Here is a 14,279-nt window from a genome sequence, read left to right as displayed (position 1 = left end):
ATCTCAGCAGAGTTGTTTAGATTGAAGCTCCTTCCTTCTTGCAGCTACAGCATTCCTCTGTGGGGTCTACATGACAGCAAACCACTGATTCCCGAAGTATTTAGGGGTGAGACTGACTGATCCATCATCATTTGTGTTCTCACAACACCCAGAACAGACACCTATTGCAACCTTTGCAGTACTTCATTGCATGTAACTCTGTTCATCTGCCTCCTCCTGTCTGCAAAGACAGAGCTGGTCTCTGATTCATCTAAATCCCCAGCCCCTGGCAAGGCAGTTCAGCACATACAGAGATGCAGGTTGTTTTCACCGTAGCCCTAAATAAGTGCCTGGCCCATCGTAAACACTCAATAAATGTGAGCTGCAGTGAATTTTATAAATTACTATGATTCATTTTCTTCTTACTATATTATTTATGCCCAGGGAAAGTCTGCTGAGTGAATGTTGAAAACAGCACGTTTTTGTACCTGGAGTCCTTCAACTCCAGACCACTGGACACCAGACAGCCCAAGTGACTGCCTGACACATCTTCAAGCTCTTCTTGACCTAATTGTGACTAGCTGAGTCATGGGGGCCTCTCCAAGTCTCTCAGCATATATATTAGCTGTTCCAGCATTTATTCATTCAAATTGCCAAAGAAGGAAAAATGCATTGTCTTCATTGGTCTTTCATCAACATAATGACTGTGCTCTGTTATTCTTCCAAAAGGCGGGGGATTTTGACCTTAGCACAAAGCTTTAGAAAAATGACTTTTTAAATAAAAGAGTATGTTTTATTTTGCTCAATACTAAGTAGCCAGAAAGCTATAAATGGTGACATCCCCCTCTCCTTTGGTTTCTAACAGAAGCAGGGTGAGTTTCCGATATGCATCTAGCTACTTGCAGGCTTGAAGGGAGGATTTATCATAATGTAATACTGAAAAGTAGATAGACTTTTATACTTCCTCAAACTCTTTCACATCAGTGTGTCATTGCAGCCATGGCATTGCAAGATTAGGCATGGTTATATCCTCAGCTGTAATGAAGAGGCTCTTGGGAACCACTCAAGGTCACAGGGCTGAGAAGAGCAGAGCTGGGCCTCACACCAAGGTCATCTACCTGCCTGAGATCTCCCTGCCACCCGGACACATGAGGGAGCAGCCAAAGTGACAATCCATTGAACCCTTCCCTTTAGCTTTCTACTTTTGGAAATTTTAAGTTTATAGCTGAAGTGGGAAGGCTTAAAATCAACTTTTTTTTTTAAGGATGGATTTATTTCTGAGTTCAGCCCTAATTTGATATTCTTGGCATGATCACCTCTTTATGGGGTTAGCGTTTGTCCTTTCCCCTTTTATTATACTTAAAGTGACTACAGATGACTCCATGTAGAGGTGTGGAGGACACTTGAAAAAACTCACCACCCAGCCCTCAGGCGGAGTGATCAGTGTTCACCGTCTGCCCAGTGTGTGTGCTGGGAGGACAGAGTGTGCAGCTGAGAGCAGATGGTGTCGTCCCCCCTCTGGAGGGACCTCGCCAACCGGGAGGAGAAGCCTTCACTAGATCTATCATTTTCCTCAAACCTGGGGTCATGAACCTGGCCCGGTGTTTGCTCCAGGAAGACTAGCTGCATGCTTGGGGTACTGTGTTTCTCAAGGGGATGCTACAGCCCTTTTGGGTGAGATGGTTCCTGGTGGTATAATCTCCACCTGCTCAGGGCAGGATATTTAGCATCCTTGACTCATGCAATAAAGGCCGTTAAGAACCTCCAGTCACTGTGATGAGCAAAATCAGACAAACAACACCCCCTACACACACCAATAAACTGTCCCCATGAGGAGTACTGGCCCTGGGTGAGATTTTGCAAATGCACAAGATGCAGTCATTGACCCACGAGGCTCCGGAAGATAAGTGTGTGTAAGCCATGGCTGATGGTGCAGGGTGCTTCAAGGAGCCGCATTGTTTTTGAATGACACATGTGACATATATTCAAAATATTTCTGCTGATGAAATGATCTCTGCATTCAGCCTCCTCAGTTCTCAAACATGAAGAGGGAGTTTGCTGGAAGTGTGTGACTTTTCTTCAATATAATGACAGTGATAAGAGCTAACACTTGCATACTACCTACTCCTCGCCAGGCACTAAGCGCTTTGCATATATGAACTCCTTCCTTCCAACAACCAACAATGCTATGAGGTAACTATTACTAACATCATCCCATTTTACCAACGAGGAAACAGGCACAGAGAGGTAAGTGACTTGCCCAAGGTCACACAGGTGATCAACCAGAGAGGTAGGATTTGAGCCCAGCCTGCCTGGCTCCAGAGCCAGATTTCAAACAACCGTGCTTCGATGAACATCTGGAAATGAAGTTTCTTGCCCCCAGCACTCTGTGGACATGAAGCCCGACCTTGTTATTTGCACTACAGCCCCAGCTGTGAGATACAAAGAAAACTGGGTTGCTCTGAGGTTGAGAGTCCTCTGAAAGGCTATGGGTCATGGTTCAAGCATCAGGAACAGGATATGGAATCAGGATCTGGGTGGAAACTATGGCTAGTAAATTACAAAAAGAGCAGTTCTCAACTTGTTGGTCTCATGACCCCTTTACACTCTTAAATGTTATTAAGGACCCTCAAGAGCTTCTGTCTATGTGCGTTATATCTATCAATATTTACTGAACTAGAAATGAAAACTGAGAAACTTTCAAATGTTTATTTATTAATTCATTAAAAAATAATAATAAACTCATTACATGTTAATATAATTAACATACTTTTACAAAAAATACATTTTCCAAAACAAAATCAATTAGAGAGGAGAATGGCGTTCTTTGCATTTTTGCTATGTCTTCAATGTCTACCTTAGTAGAGGACAGCTAGCTCCTCGTTTCTGCTTCTGCCTTCAATCTGTTGTTATGTTGTTTAGGTCGAAGTATTAGAAGAAAAAATATGGCCTTACCCAGGTATGTAGTTGGAAAAGGGAGGATAACCTTTTCAGATAATCGTAGACATTCTTTTCTGATACTACACCAGACATCGTAAGTAATAGTTTCTCAAAGGTTGGTTATAATAAGGAATCTGAAATCACATTAATGAACTTACCATACACCATTACATTAAAATCCGTTGGTCCATCTTGCACTTTGAATGAATCTTTTGCCCACACGACTATGAAACATTATGCATTGGTCATTTGAAAGGTACTGATTCATTGTTAAGTAGATCTTTCAAAAGTTGACATAGTTCCTTATCTAATATCAAAAAGTCACATTCGTTAATGTCACTACTCTTCTCATAGGAAGACTATTAAAGTATGGGTAAATTGTCGAACTCACTGTGGCAGACACAAGTTTTCCAAAACTGAAACCTTGACTTTTATCATTGGCAACAAACACAACTACTTCTTTTCCTTGGTGTGACAGGCTCACTTTAAAAGAATGTCTGCCACAGACGTGAGACAGAAGAAACGTAGTTTGTCTGTCAATCATTCTTCCAAGTAAAAATGGCATTCCATGAAAAAGGGTGCTGGTTCAGCTCCCCACTCACCTCAAATCACACGAATGCTTTTGCTAGAGACAGCCAGCGTACTTTGCTGTACAAAGGTGCTTTATGTGCACTTTCCGTTTTGTCACACAGAATATTAAAGAGATGTGTACTCAAGGGTTGAGATTTAATAAAATTGATAATGTTTCTGCCTTATTAAAATCACTCTTAGGGGACAGTGGCCTATTTATTTATTTTGGTGACTGTGACCTGTGTGGGGAAAAATGCCGTTGGGTGCTGCTCAGGCGCCAGCACTGTTAGTCACTGTTGCTTCTATATCACCAGAGCAAACTACCAACTCAGCGAAAAAGTCAAATAGTGTCTTAGTGTTAATATGATGCTAATTTTGACTTTGTGGAACCCGCAGAAAGGGTCTTGGGGAGCCCAGGGGCCCACAGGTAGCCCTTGAGAACCGCTGTCCCAGAACGTCACACTCACCCGTGGTAAGCGACAGGAAAGAACAAAGAGAGGGCTGGATTTAGATCCACAGGGTCTCAATTTCAGTTCTTGATCTGCTCCTTGCTGTCCAGGTGACTTTGGGAGAACCACTTAATCTCTCTGAGACTCAGTTTCCTCATCTGAAAAGTGGAATCAACACAACCTGTTGTTCAAGGGTATTCAAGGGTAGGAACAAAATATATTCTAAAAATCTATTTCACTCATTCATTCGTTCATCAGTTTAATTCCTTTCTCCCAGAATCTTGCAGGAGAAACTACACGAGTTTCTCTGGTGTGTTGAAGGCGTGTTACTGCAGAGGAGAAGGTAGTTGTGAGCTACAGACAGATGACTGAGGGGCTGGAACCATCGTGCCCCACCAGGCACTGCTCATCTTCCGGTCTGGCCTCTCAAGGGGGCTCTTGGTGAAGCGGAGGTCAGCCACCTTAGGCCGCGGCCAGTGTAGGAGAGCACCCAGAGGCTGGCAGCCTGGTGCTGCTGGCTCTTTCCCCACAGAGCCTATTGCTGGTCCAAAGCACATGCCCGTCTGTGTGCTGCCCTCCCGCACACAGCCCCTGGCACACCAGCTCTCCCAGCCAAGCAAAAGCTAGATTGTAAAAGGGATACTTTCATATGGAACCCAGTGGGTCTGATCTACTTAAGTTCATCATCATCCCACTGCAGTGCTTTACTAGCAATAACAAACTCTAGCGGCAGCCCTCACAAAGATCAAGACAGCCCAACGTGTCACACACTGGAACTGGGAACTGGGATTTTAAATGTCCTTCTTCCTCCAGACTTCGTCCCGGGACCTTTCTTCCACAGTTTCTCTCTCTCAACTGGCGGTGTTTTTAATTTGCTATTTGATGTCGTGCTAAGTAAAGAAAAATTAAAATTTTAAATTATTAGCATGAATTTTACCATTTATCTTTATACTGTGGAATGCCAGTTTTAAATGCAAATGTACGAGCAGTTTACTGCTGTGCAGAATCTCTGAAATTACAGAATTGCGTTTCGTAGCTCATGTATGTGGAGGTATTCAGTTCTTTACCAGAGCAGTGTAAATGCCGCGCAGACCCAACTACATTGTTTTTATTTCACTTCTTCTTATGTGCACTTTCTACCAACACTCTCTCTCTTTGTCTTCCTGGTGGTGAGGAGGTCCGACAAGAAAAGGAGCTGTGGGTTGTCATCTTTCCGTCATTTGCAGCATAAGTGGTTGGCTGCTACAGAGAAGCAACATGAGTAGGGAAGGATGTGACAAGGTTCTTTGGTTGCTCATGTCTCTTAGAACACCCCTGCCTTCTTTCTGTGTTCAAAACAATTTCGGTTCGAACGGAAGGGGCTGCTTCTCCGGGCTGTCAGCTCCCCGCTTACTCGGTCCCAGACCTCACATGCTTACGTTGTTCCTGCTCTGAGTCCTGCTGAACTCCCAGGCATCATGGGTCCAGGGGAATTCTGTGCTCATGGGGCGTCCTGAGTGCCACATGTGAATGGGGCGGCAAGAACGATGCACGTGCATACTGCACCATCTCCTCTGCTCACGGCGTGCTCCACTGTCCCATCAGACTTCATTTACAAAACACGAGTTCAAAGATACAGTTTTGAAGATTTCAACACGGTGACAGCAGAGATTGAAACCAAGCTCAGGGCCCTCTTGAGGTCAGGGGCCTGTGTGGCTCTCACATCACATGCCCATGCAGGTGGCCCTGCCCGTTGTCCCTACTCCTGCCACCCTGGCCCTGCAGTCCCTTGGCCTCACTACGTTCCTTGCTGCTGAAGGGCCCTACAGCGTGCTGTCCCTTCTGCCTGAAATTCAGTTCCCTGCTTCGTGGCCTGGGCGTGTTCCTCCTTCTCTTCCCTAGAGCTCAGCTCAGCCGCCACACCCTTAGGTTAGCCCTCCCCGCCCTGCTGACCAGCTCAGAACTCTCTCCTCAATCACGTCACAGTCACATTCTGCATTTAGGTACGTGATTATCTGCTTGCTTATTTCCCTCCCCCCACTGGATGGCCAGCAGCTGATAGGCCAGGACTGGGTCTGGTTCTGTTCATTATTTCTTCACCAGTGCTAGGCACGTAGTCCCTAATAGATATTTATTTATGAGGTGAATGAATGGATGAATAAACCAGTGAGTGTTTTTGCAACCAGAACACAAGTGTCACATGAAGAGATGGGATAGATAAGGGTGGCGTGAATTCTAGGTCTTGTGCAAAGGGGGCTAAATCCTGTCTCATCTGAGCTGGTGGAGCTAAGAGAGCATCACCTTGCCTGGTTCACTTAACTGTCTCTCCTACTAGGTCATGAGCACTTGAGGGTAGGGGAGCCCACTACAGAAAGAAATGATCATTATGTGATGTGATGGAGGTGTTAACTAATGCGATGGTGGTAATCATGTGGCAATATATAAATGTATAAAATTAAAAAAAAAAAAAGATATCCATTTTTTTTTGTCTCCATGCCCAGCACAGGTCCTGGCACTTAGTCAGCTCTCAAAAAATACTGTTTCAGGGCCAGCCCTGTGGCCTAGTGGTTAAGTTCAGTGCATTCTGCTTTGGCAGCCCGAGTTCAGCTCCCCGGGCACAGGCCTACACCACTCATCAGCGGCCATGCTGTGGCAGAGACCCACATACAAAATAGAGGAGGAGTGGCACAGATGTTAGCTCAGGGTGAATCTTCCTCAGCAAAAAAAAAAAAAAAAAAAAAAAAATTCTGTTTCTATTGAATTGAATTGAGCTGAATTTAGTGAGATGAACATATGTTGTCCTGAGGTTTAGTTTATCTCACCCTCCCCTTGTGTCTCCTCCTCCCCCTCCTCCTTCTCCTTTTCCCCTTCCTCTCCTTTCTTCTCGTTGAGGATTTCTGAGTCTTGAGAACTACTTTAGTTGTGATCAAATGTTTCCAACAGAAAATTACCCTCATTTACTTTCAGTATAACTAGACTCTTCACAGAGAAATGGTCAATTGGTCTTATAATCACGGCAGTGGTTGGGCACTCAGAGAATGCCCCAGAACCAGTCTGGGCACATTTGCTGCTAATACTCCCATGTTGGCATTGATCTAGGGATAAAATCACATGACAGGCACTTTAGAAGTTCATCCATTCAACTCCAGCCAATTCAGAGCAGAAATTAAACTTCAGGATGGGATGGTACCCGTTCTCTCGCCCTAAAGGCTGCAGAGACTCGTGTCAGGGAGGCGGTACGGAGATGCCACAGCGGCGTAATGGGAACCAGCCTTCTCGTTAGAGCCTGGTCCACTGCCTGTCTGCCTTGTCCATTATTCCACAGCTACATTTGAGAAAGGGCCAGAAGGGGATGTAGTGAAAATGGAGTGTTCATAATGAAATTGAGGATTGATGAAATGAAAACAGAAGCCTAAATGTAAGATTAGTATTGATTGACCATCTCAGAAAACGTTGTTAGTGAGAGATCAGGGCATGATTCCTATATGTAAAGTGGGGATTTCTATCCTGAGTAGACTTGAGTGGGAATACAGAGTGTCCCTGGAAGCATCCCTGAGGAGGTCCCCTTAGATGTTATGGGGCTGCTTGGAGATGGTGCCGTGGAGGAGAGAGGGAGTGAACTTAGGAGTCAGCCTTACCTAGGTTTTACATCTGACTCCAGCTCTGTGACCTTGAGCAAGTAATAAGCTCTCTGACCTACTTCTTTCTTTTCTTTTAATTTGTACAAATTGGTATAAAACATCTGCCTTGCAGGTTTGTTATGAAGATAAGTGCGATCACCTGGGTGGAGGTACAAAGCTTGGTGCCTAGCACAGAGCAGGCCTGCAGTCGTGTTGTTCCTTCTCACAGGGTCAGCTCTTTGGAACAGCTGGGCAGGCGCCTGGTCCCCCTGAGAGGGGGCCCCCCCTTAAACTGTGCACCCTAGGTCCCAGCAGGGCAGCTGGGGCAGTGTCAGGCCAGGGCTGGGCATCTCAGGGTAGATGCCTTCCCCCAGCACCATCTCCTGGGCCATTTCACAGATGACACAATTGAGACCCAGAAAGTTAGTATAATTTGACTAAATCAACTAGTCAATGGTAATCCGGAATGTGATGCCAAGCCTCTGGCTCTAAGCCTGTGTTTCAGTCCCCAGCAGTCTGCAGCTGAGCTCCTTGCTGCCCATGTCATGTGACACTCACACACCCCTTTGCACTATGAAAGGTCTTTCTGGACATCTACACATCATCTCCCCAAAAAGTCTGTATGTGCCCTCAATACAGGAAGAGGACATGCCTCAAATTTTCAGCCCCTCCCAGGGCACTTACTTCAGGGCTTACTTGCAGTCAGGGCTCAAGAAATAAATATCCATCAATTGAGGAAAAGAAGATGTTTCCATGGCCTTATAATTTTAACGCAGAGAAATAGTTATAATACACATTAGCCCAGCTGAGGGGGAGAAATGCATTAATTTCCCAACATGTTCAGCTCTTTAAGAAGTTCACTTTTCAGGCTCCATGGGGGATTCTGGGATTCACATAGACTCAGTCACTGTTTCAAGACAAAATTGCAACTCCGAGTGGTGTCCCTCTCCCCACAGGGAAGCGGTGGGTGGAGACACAAAAGGAGGGGTGCGGAGGAGGGGCATGGCAACAGCAAAATGGGCTGCTTAAACCAGGAGCACAGGACAGAGAAGCAGTGCTGCTCAGATCTAGCGAGCAAACAAGTCACCTGAGCCCTGTTAAAATGCAGATCTGACTCAGGAGGTCTGGGGGGACCTGGGAGTCTGCATTTCTAACAAGCTCCCAGGGAGGCTCATGCTACTGGTTCATGGACCACACTTTCAAGTAGTGCGGATGCTGACACGGGACAAAAAGTTGTGAAAGCTTTGGCTTTTTTCTCCTGTCCTCTGCAATCATTTGTCCTTTGACTGTGGTCAAATCCCTTAACCTCAGACTGGGCAAGTGGGAACCCGTTAGGAAAAGTGGCACACTGGGATAATCAACCAGCTACCCGGCGTGGGGACTTTCCCCTTTTTTCTGCCAGATAACACTTGATGGGTGACATTTCCATGCATGAAACACTTGAATTTTACCATCCATGAAATGAACATGTTGGTCTGGATCTCTGGAGGCCTCTTCTGGTTTGACAGCCCTCTGTGTGGAGGAAATGGCCTGCAGGTTTGGGGTTTGCAAATCTGGCCCAATAGAAGCTCTGTCTTCAGTCTGGCGATTCTCAGGATCCCCACTCACGGTCTTCCATCCTCCTGCAGGGGAAATTTGTGCATTCACGATCCACGGCCAGGAGCTGCCCTTTGAGGCTGTGGTGCTCAACAAGACGTCGGGAGAGGGCCGGCTCCGTGCCAAGAGCCCCATCGACTGTGAGCTGCAGAAGGAGTACACGTTCATCATCCAGGCCTATGACTGCGGCACGGGGCCCCGGGAGATGGCCTGGAAGAAGTCACACAAGTGAGTGTCCTAACAGAGCTCCCTGCACCCCTGCCATCCCTGCCCACTGTCTCCTTCACACACTGCTCTTCAGATAAGTGACCCATTAGTCACACCATGCTGCTCCAGCCTGCTCCACGGCTCGCCGGTTCCCCAGGTCCCTGCAGGCATCAGCACAGGCCACTTTCTACACCTGGAGTTCTCTACCCCTCTGCTTCTCTTGACGATACTCCCATTCCGCCTTCAGGACCGAGTTCAGGTGTCACTTCTGGGAAGCCTTCCCTGAGCCAGCCCATCCCTGCAGACCTGGTTAGGACCTTTCCCTGGCTTTCTGTCATGCCACATGCTTCTCTCGGTCACAGCACTTTTCATCTGGGGTTGTAACTCTCTCCCTGATGGAGTTTGGCTCAAAGCCTAACACAGAGTAAGAGTGATGAAGTTCTTACTGAATGGAAGAGGGAGTGAACAGAAGAAGAAATGGAGAGGGAAAGGGGAGACGATCAAGAGGAAAGTTGTTGCCCACAGCCGGGTACAAGGAAGGTCCAGGAGGGAGGATTCTCTCTAGGTGGATTCACCTCTGAGGATCGGGGTGAGGACAGGTAGAGGGTCTCCAACGGGAGGGAGGACAGAACACTCGGACAACAGCCGCCTCGACTGGCTTGTGGTTGCGCCAAGTGGCCTTGGGACCCAGTCAGCGCCCGTGGGCGGTGTGGGAGGTGTGGGACGATGGTGGGATGCTTTCTTTACCGCCATCTCTTCCTTCCTATGTGTGGTCCCAGGGCTGTGGTCCATATCCAGGTGAAGGACGTCAATGAGTTTGCTCCCACCTTCAAAGAGCCAGCCTACAAGGCCGTGGTGACCGAGGGCAAGATCTACGACAGCATCCTGCAGGTGGAGGCCGCCGACGAGGACTGCTCCCCGCAGTACAGCCAGATTTGCAACTACGAAATCGTCACAACGGACGTGCCTTTTGCCATCGACAGAAATGGTGAGCGTCCTGAGAAGACCCCAGTGGGGGGCAGGGAAGTACCTCCACCACCCCCACTCTGAAGGCCAAATGGGGGCTCTGAATGTCTTTGGCAAGTGAGGCCTCTCTTGCTATCTCTGATGTAGGCTCTGTAACGCAGAACTCAGTCCACACGAGAGGGGATGGCCTGACATGATGAGCAGCCCTACTGGGCCTAAAACACCCCCAGCACACCTCAGAAACCTACTCAGGGAATATAGTCCTTAAAACTCACTATGCCACACAAGTGAATACTGAAGATGAGTTGGTTTTCTGGTGGAATTTTCCGGTTGTCATTCACATGTGAGCCAGGCCATCAACTTGGTCATATCCAGGTCCCTTTCCTATATATCGGGTTATAACGTTACTTCCCCCACAACAATCTGCTGCCTGCTCCCAGACAAAGATATGCTAGCAGAGAAGGCAGAGATTTTGAAACACCTTCTAAGCAGTAGATCCATTCAGGAATCTTTAAGATCCCTCCCACCACACCCCAATCCCAAACTGAACTGAACTGAACACAGTCCTATAAAGCCATCTGGCTATTTCCCCCTCACCATTAATAGAAACTCATCGTAGTGTAAACACCACAGCCAGAGGCCCAATCAACTCAGCCCACTGTGACAGTAATTTTCAATACCTTGATTTTAGTCAAATGATAATTATTTGCCAAGTATATTGTTTAATTATTAGCATGAGTATGTGGTATATATATAGTATCCCTGCTTTGTTTTAAATAGGATTTAACTACTGCACAAAGATGCAAAAGTTGCAAAACCTGCAGTTTGTCCACTCCGTAAACATTAATTGAGTGCCAGGCATGGCACTGGGAACTGGGAATGGAGATAGAGTGGGACTCAAAACAGACATGGGCCTGCCCACATGGAGCTCACAATATAGTGAAAAAATCAAAATGAAAAATAGAAAATCAGGTGACATCAAAGGTGAGGTTGGTGCGCGAAACAGCCGTGATCCTGCGTTAGGAAACAAATTAGCTCTGAGCCTCCCGGTAGCCAATGCCTAGAGGGAAAAACCATCAGTCACCTGCTTGCAAGTCTTCAGGAAAAATCCAGCACGTCTTGTTGTTGAGATGAGGGAGAAACTTATCTATGATACAGGCTTCTGCATCCTGGGACTGCAGCAGATTTCATGGGGGACAGAAGCTGAGGAGACACCTTCATTCCTGACCTCTAGTAGCTTATCTGTCTTGGAAGATGAAACCAATATTCATAAACAAATATTCATATTACTAAAAAATAGTAATAAGGCAGTTTCCTTATAAAATGCTAAAACATCTGGAAATGACCGTTACACACCTGGACATTGCTAGATGCTAATTGTGCAGGACACAGATAAGTGCACAAGAAAGTAAAGGAGAAAATAGTAGACTTTAATTAAAGTTTGGTTCAGGACTAAGACAACAGTAATTTCAATTAGTAGAGCCTGTCAGAACTGCTTCCTGATAGGTTTTCCTACAAGGCCTGTGAAATGACTGGCCTATCCCCACCACACAGACACACATCTTACAGGTATCACACACACATACACACACACACACACACACACGCTGCTCCATAAAATATAACACTACTTTGTATTTTTCTGTTCCCCCGTGATCGGCCATTTGGTCTGTGTCCACAAAAGCTCTGGAATTTGGGGAGTGACGAGTCCTTGGTGAAGAGCACGACTAGACAGGTGGAAGTGTCTGCGATGAGTGGTCAAGCCCCACTTGACCTCTTGCCTTAGTTCTGGAGAGCCACAGCCCAGTGAGCGATGAGATGCAAATTCTCTCATCGGAGGGTAAACTGCCCAGTCATGAAGATAATTACTCACCTTGTAGAGCCATTTCACTAACATATGCCAATTTATTTCCCTAGCTGTCTCATTAAAAGTGAGTAATGGTCCTGTGCCAGGGCTCTGCCTCTAATGCTGGTTTACAACCTAAGATGAAGAGGCAAGTGGGCACTCCTGGGGAGCGTGGGCCCCCGGTAGCGAGTTTACAAGTGCGGTTCTCCAAGTAATGAAGGCAGGACCTAGGGGCAGACACAGAAGCGGCTCCCATTCTAATGAGCTTCCCAACTGGCCCTTATCCATCACTTCTCCTGGCGACCTTCTGGGCTCCTTGAAGAAGTTCTTTGCATGCACATCAGAGAAAGTACTGCTGAGTTTGAGGCCCACTCATTGAGGCCTGATGGCTTCAGGTAGATGGCTCCTGGTCCCTCCAACCTGCCAGGCTCTTTGCTTGTCAGGGAAGAAGGGGAGCAGGGCAGCAAGAAGGATAGAAGACATTACGTGGGGTCAGCCTGACCCATCTTAACTCAAGACTCAACCGCTTCCCCCCAGAGGTCCTTGACCTTCCTCCCCTGTGAAATCATGGCAGTAACAGGCAGGCCTCCTTGTGTGGTTGTGAGGGGGGGATTGGCAGTGTGGGGAGATAATGTTTGCAGGGGACCTGGCATATAGGGAGTGCCACGGTTGTTAGGTATTCACCTGGGTGATTGGAATATGAAGGTTCTTTACTCCCCATAGATTTCCAGACTGAAATTATGAGCAGGTAAATCTGCGTTGGTGACATCACTCCCTCTTGGGAAGTTCTGGATGCATTTCAGATGGCTTCCAGGCCCCCATCTTCTGGCACTTGGCCAGACTCTCTGGGACAGGTAGGGCCTGAATCCTCATTTCCATTGAACAGATGGAAAAACTGAGTCCTAAAGCATAAAGAGCTTGCCTAACAGCACCTGTCACCCTGGTGGCAAAATTGGGACTAGATCCCAGATCTCCTGAGTGTTGGCCCCAAGGCCTTTCCACCAGATGGCTTTTCCTCAGAGATATTTGACAGGAACACATGGCAATGGCATTTAAGTTCAAAAACACAAAGTGTATTAATATTGTACCCATCACTGTGTGTGTGTGTGTGTGTGTGTGTGTGTGTGAGAGAGAGAGAGAGAGACAGAGAGATCGTTGACAAGTTACTTAAGCCTTCCCTCAGATCCTCATCAGGAAAGTGGGAATTACATATTGTGCCTGTGTAAGAGGGTGGATGTAATGAAACAAGGCACTCACTTGTGCCGGCATAAACCAAGCTCTCTGCCCTGTTAGAGAATGACCCAGAAGGAGCAGCGGGGGCTTAGTGACACCCAGTCCCCACCTAGCCACCTTTACTCTTTTCGAGCCGTTTGGTCCACACGCAGCCCCAGCTGGGCTCTCTGTCAGCAGGCCGCCTGCTGAGTATTGGAACTCTGATGCCCCTGAGCCCAGTGTGCCCTCGAGGTGGCTCGAGGAAGTGGTGGAAACACTTCTTTTCCACCAGAATAGAAAAGTAAGCATGCCCTCTGTGGGAAATTTGGAAACCATAGAGAAGTATGAAGGAAGAAATCAGTCACCCACGATCCCACCACAGATACCGCTGCTGACCTTCCACCAGCAGTTTTTCCATGAAGATTTTAAACAAAAGAAAAGCCACACTTTCTGTGCTTTTCTTTGTCCTCACCTTTTTCACTTAACATTTGATCATACGATTTTTTTCCATCCTTAAAAACTCAGAATTATCACTTTTAGTGCTGAACAGCATTCCATCTTATGCAGACTTAGCTCTTCCCTTACCGTCAGGCGTTCAGTTTCTTTACTATTTTTCAATGTAATAAATAATGCTTAGATGAACGTATTTGCACCTACATCTGCAATTTTTATCATTTTCCTGGAATCAATGTCTACACGTGGAATTGCATGCCCAAAAGGTAAGAACAATTGCAAAGTGACTGGCCTGAATAGCTTCCAAAAGTGTTGTCCCAATTTAGATTCTATCAGAAGGAGGATGCAGGTCTGTGTGCTTGCCTCACTGCACCACCCGCCCCGCCTGAATTTTAAAACAATACCTTCACTAAGGTGCAAGATACTGATTGTTCTTTGAGAATTAGCTTCCCAGGTTCATCT

General features: G+C 46.7%; 1 protein-coding gene across 1 annotated transcript in view; it reads left to right on the top strand.

Annotated features, from left to right (window-relative positions):
• CLSTN2 (calsyntenin 2) overlaps window positions 1-14,279 on the top strand; it is a 575,299-nt gene that overhangs the window by 440,552 nt on the left and 120,468 nt on the right. Inside the window, exons 3-4 of the mRNA XM_014788220.2 lie at window positions 9,166-9,361; window positions 10,120-10,328. Of these exons, the coding sequence (XP_014643706.2) occupies window positions 9,166-9,361; window positions 10,120-10,328 (405 nt within the window). The remainder of the gene's footprint in view (window positions 1-9,165; window positions 9,362-10,119; window positions 10,329-14,279) is intronic.

Source organism: Ceratotherium simum, chromosome 5 (assembly GCF_057802395.1).
Source record: "Ceratotherium simum simum isolate JZ-2026a chromosome 5, ASM5780239v1, whole genome shotgun sequence".
In the NCBI taxonomy this organism is placed as follows: domain Eukaryota; kingdom Metazoa; phylum Chordata; class Mammalia; order Perissodactyla; family Rhinocerotidae; genus Ceratotherium; species Ceratotherium simum.
The sequence above is the reverse complement of the archived record's forward strand: the minus strand, read 5'-3'. Positions and strand labels throughout refer to the sequence as shown.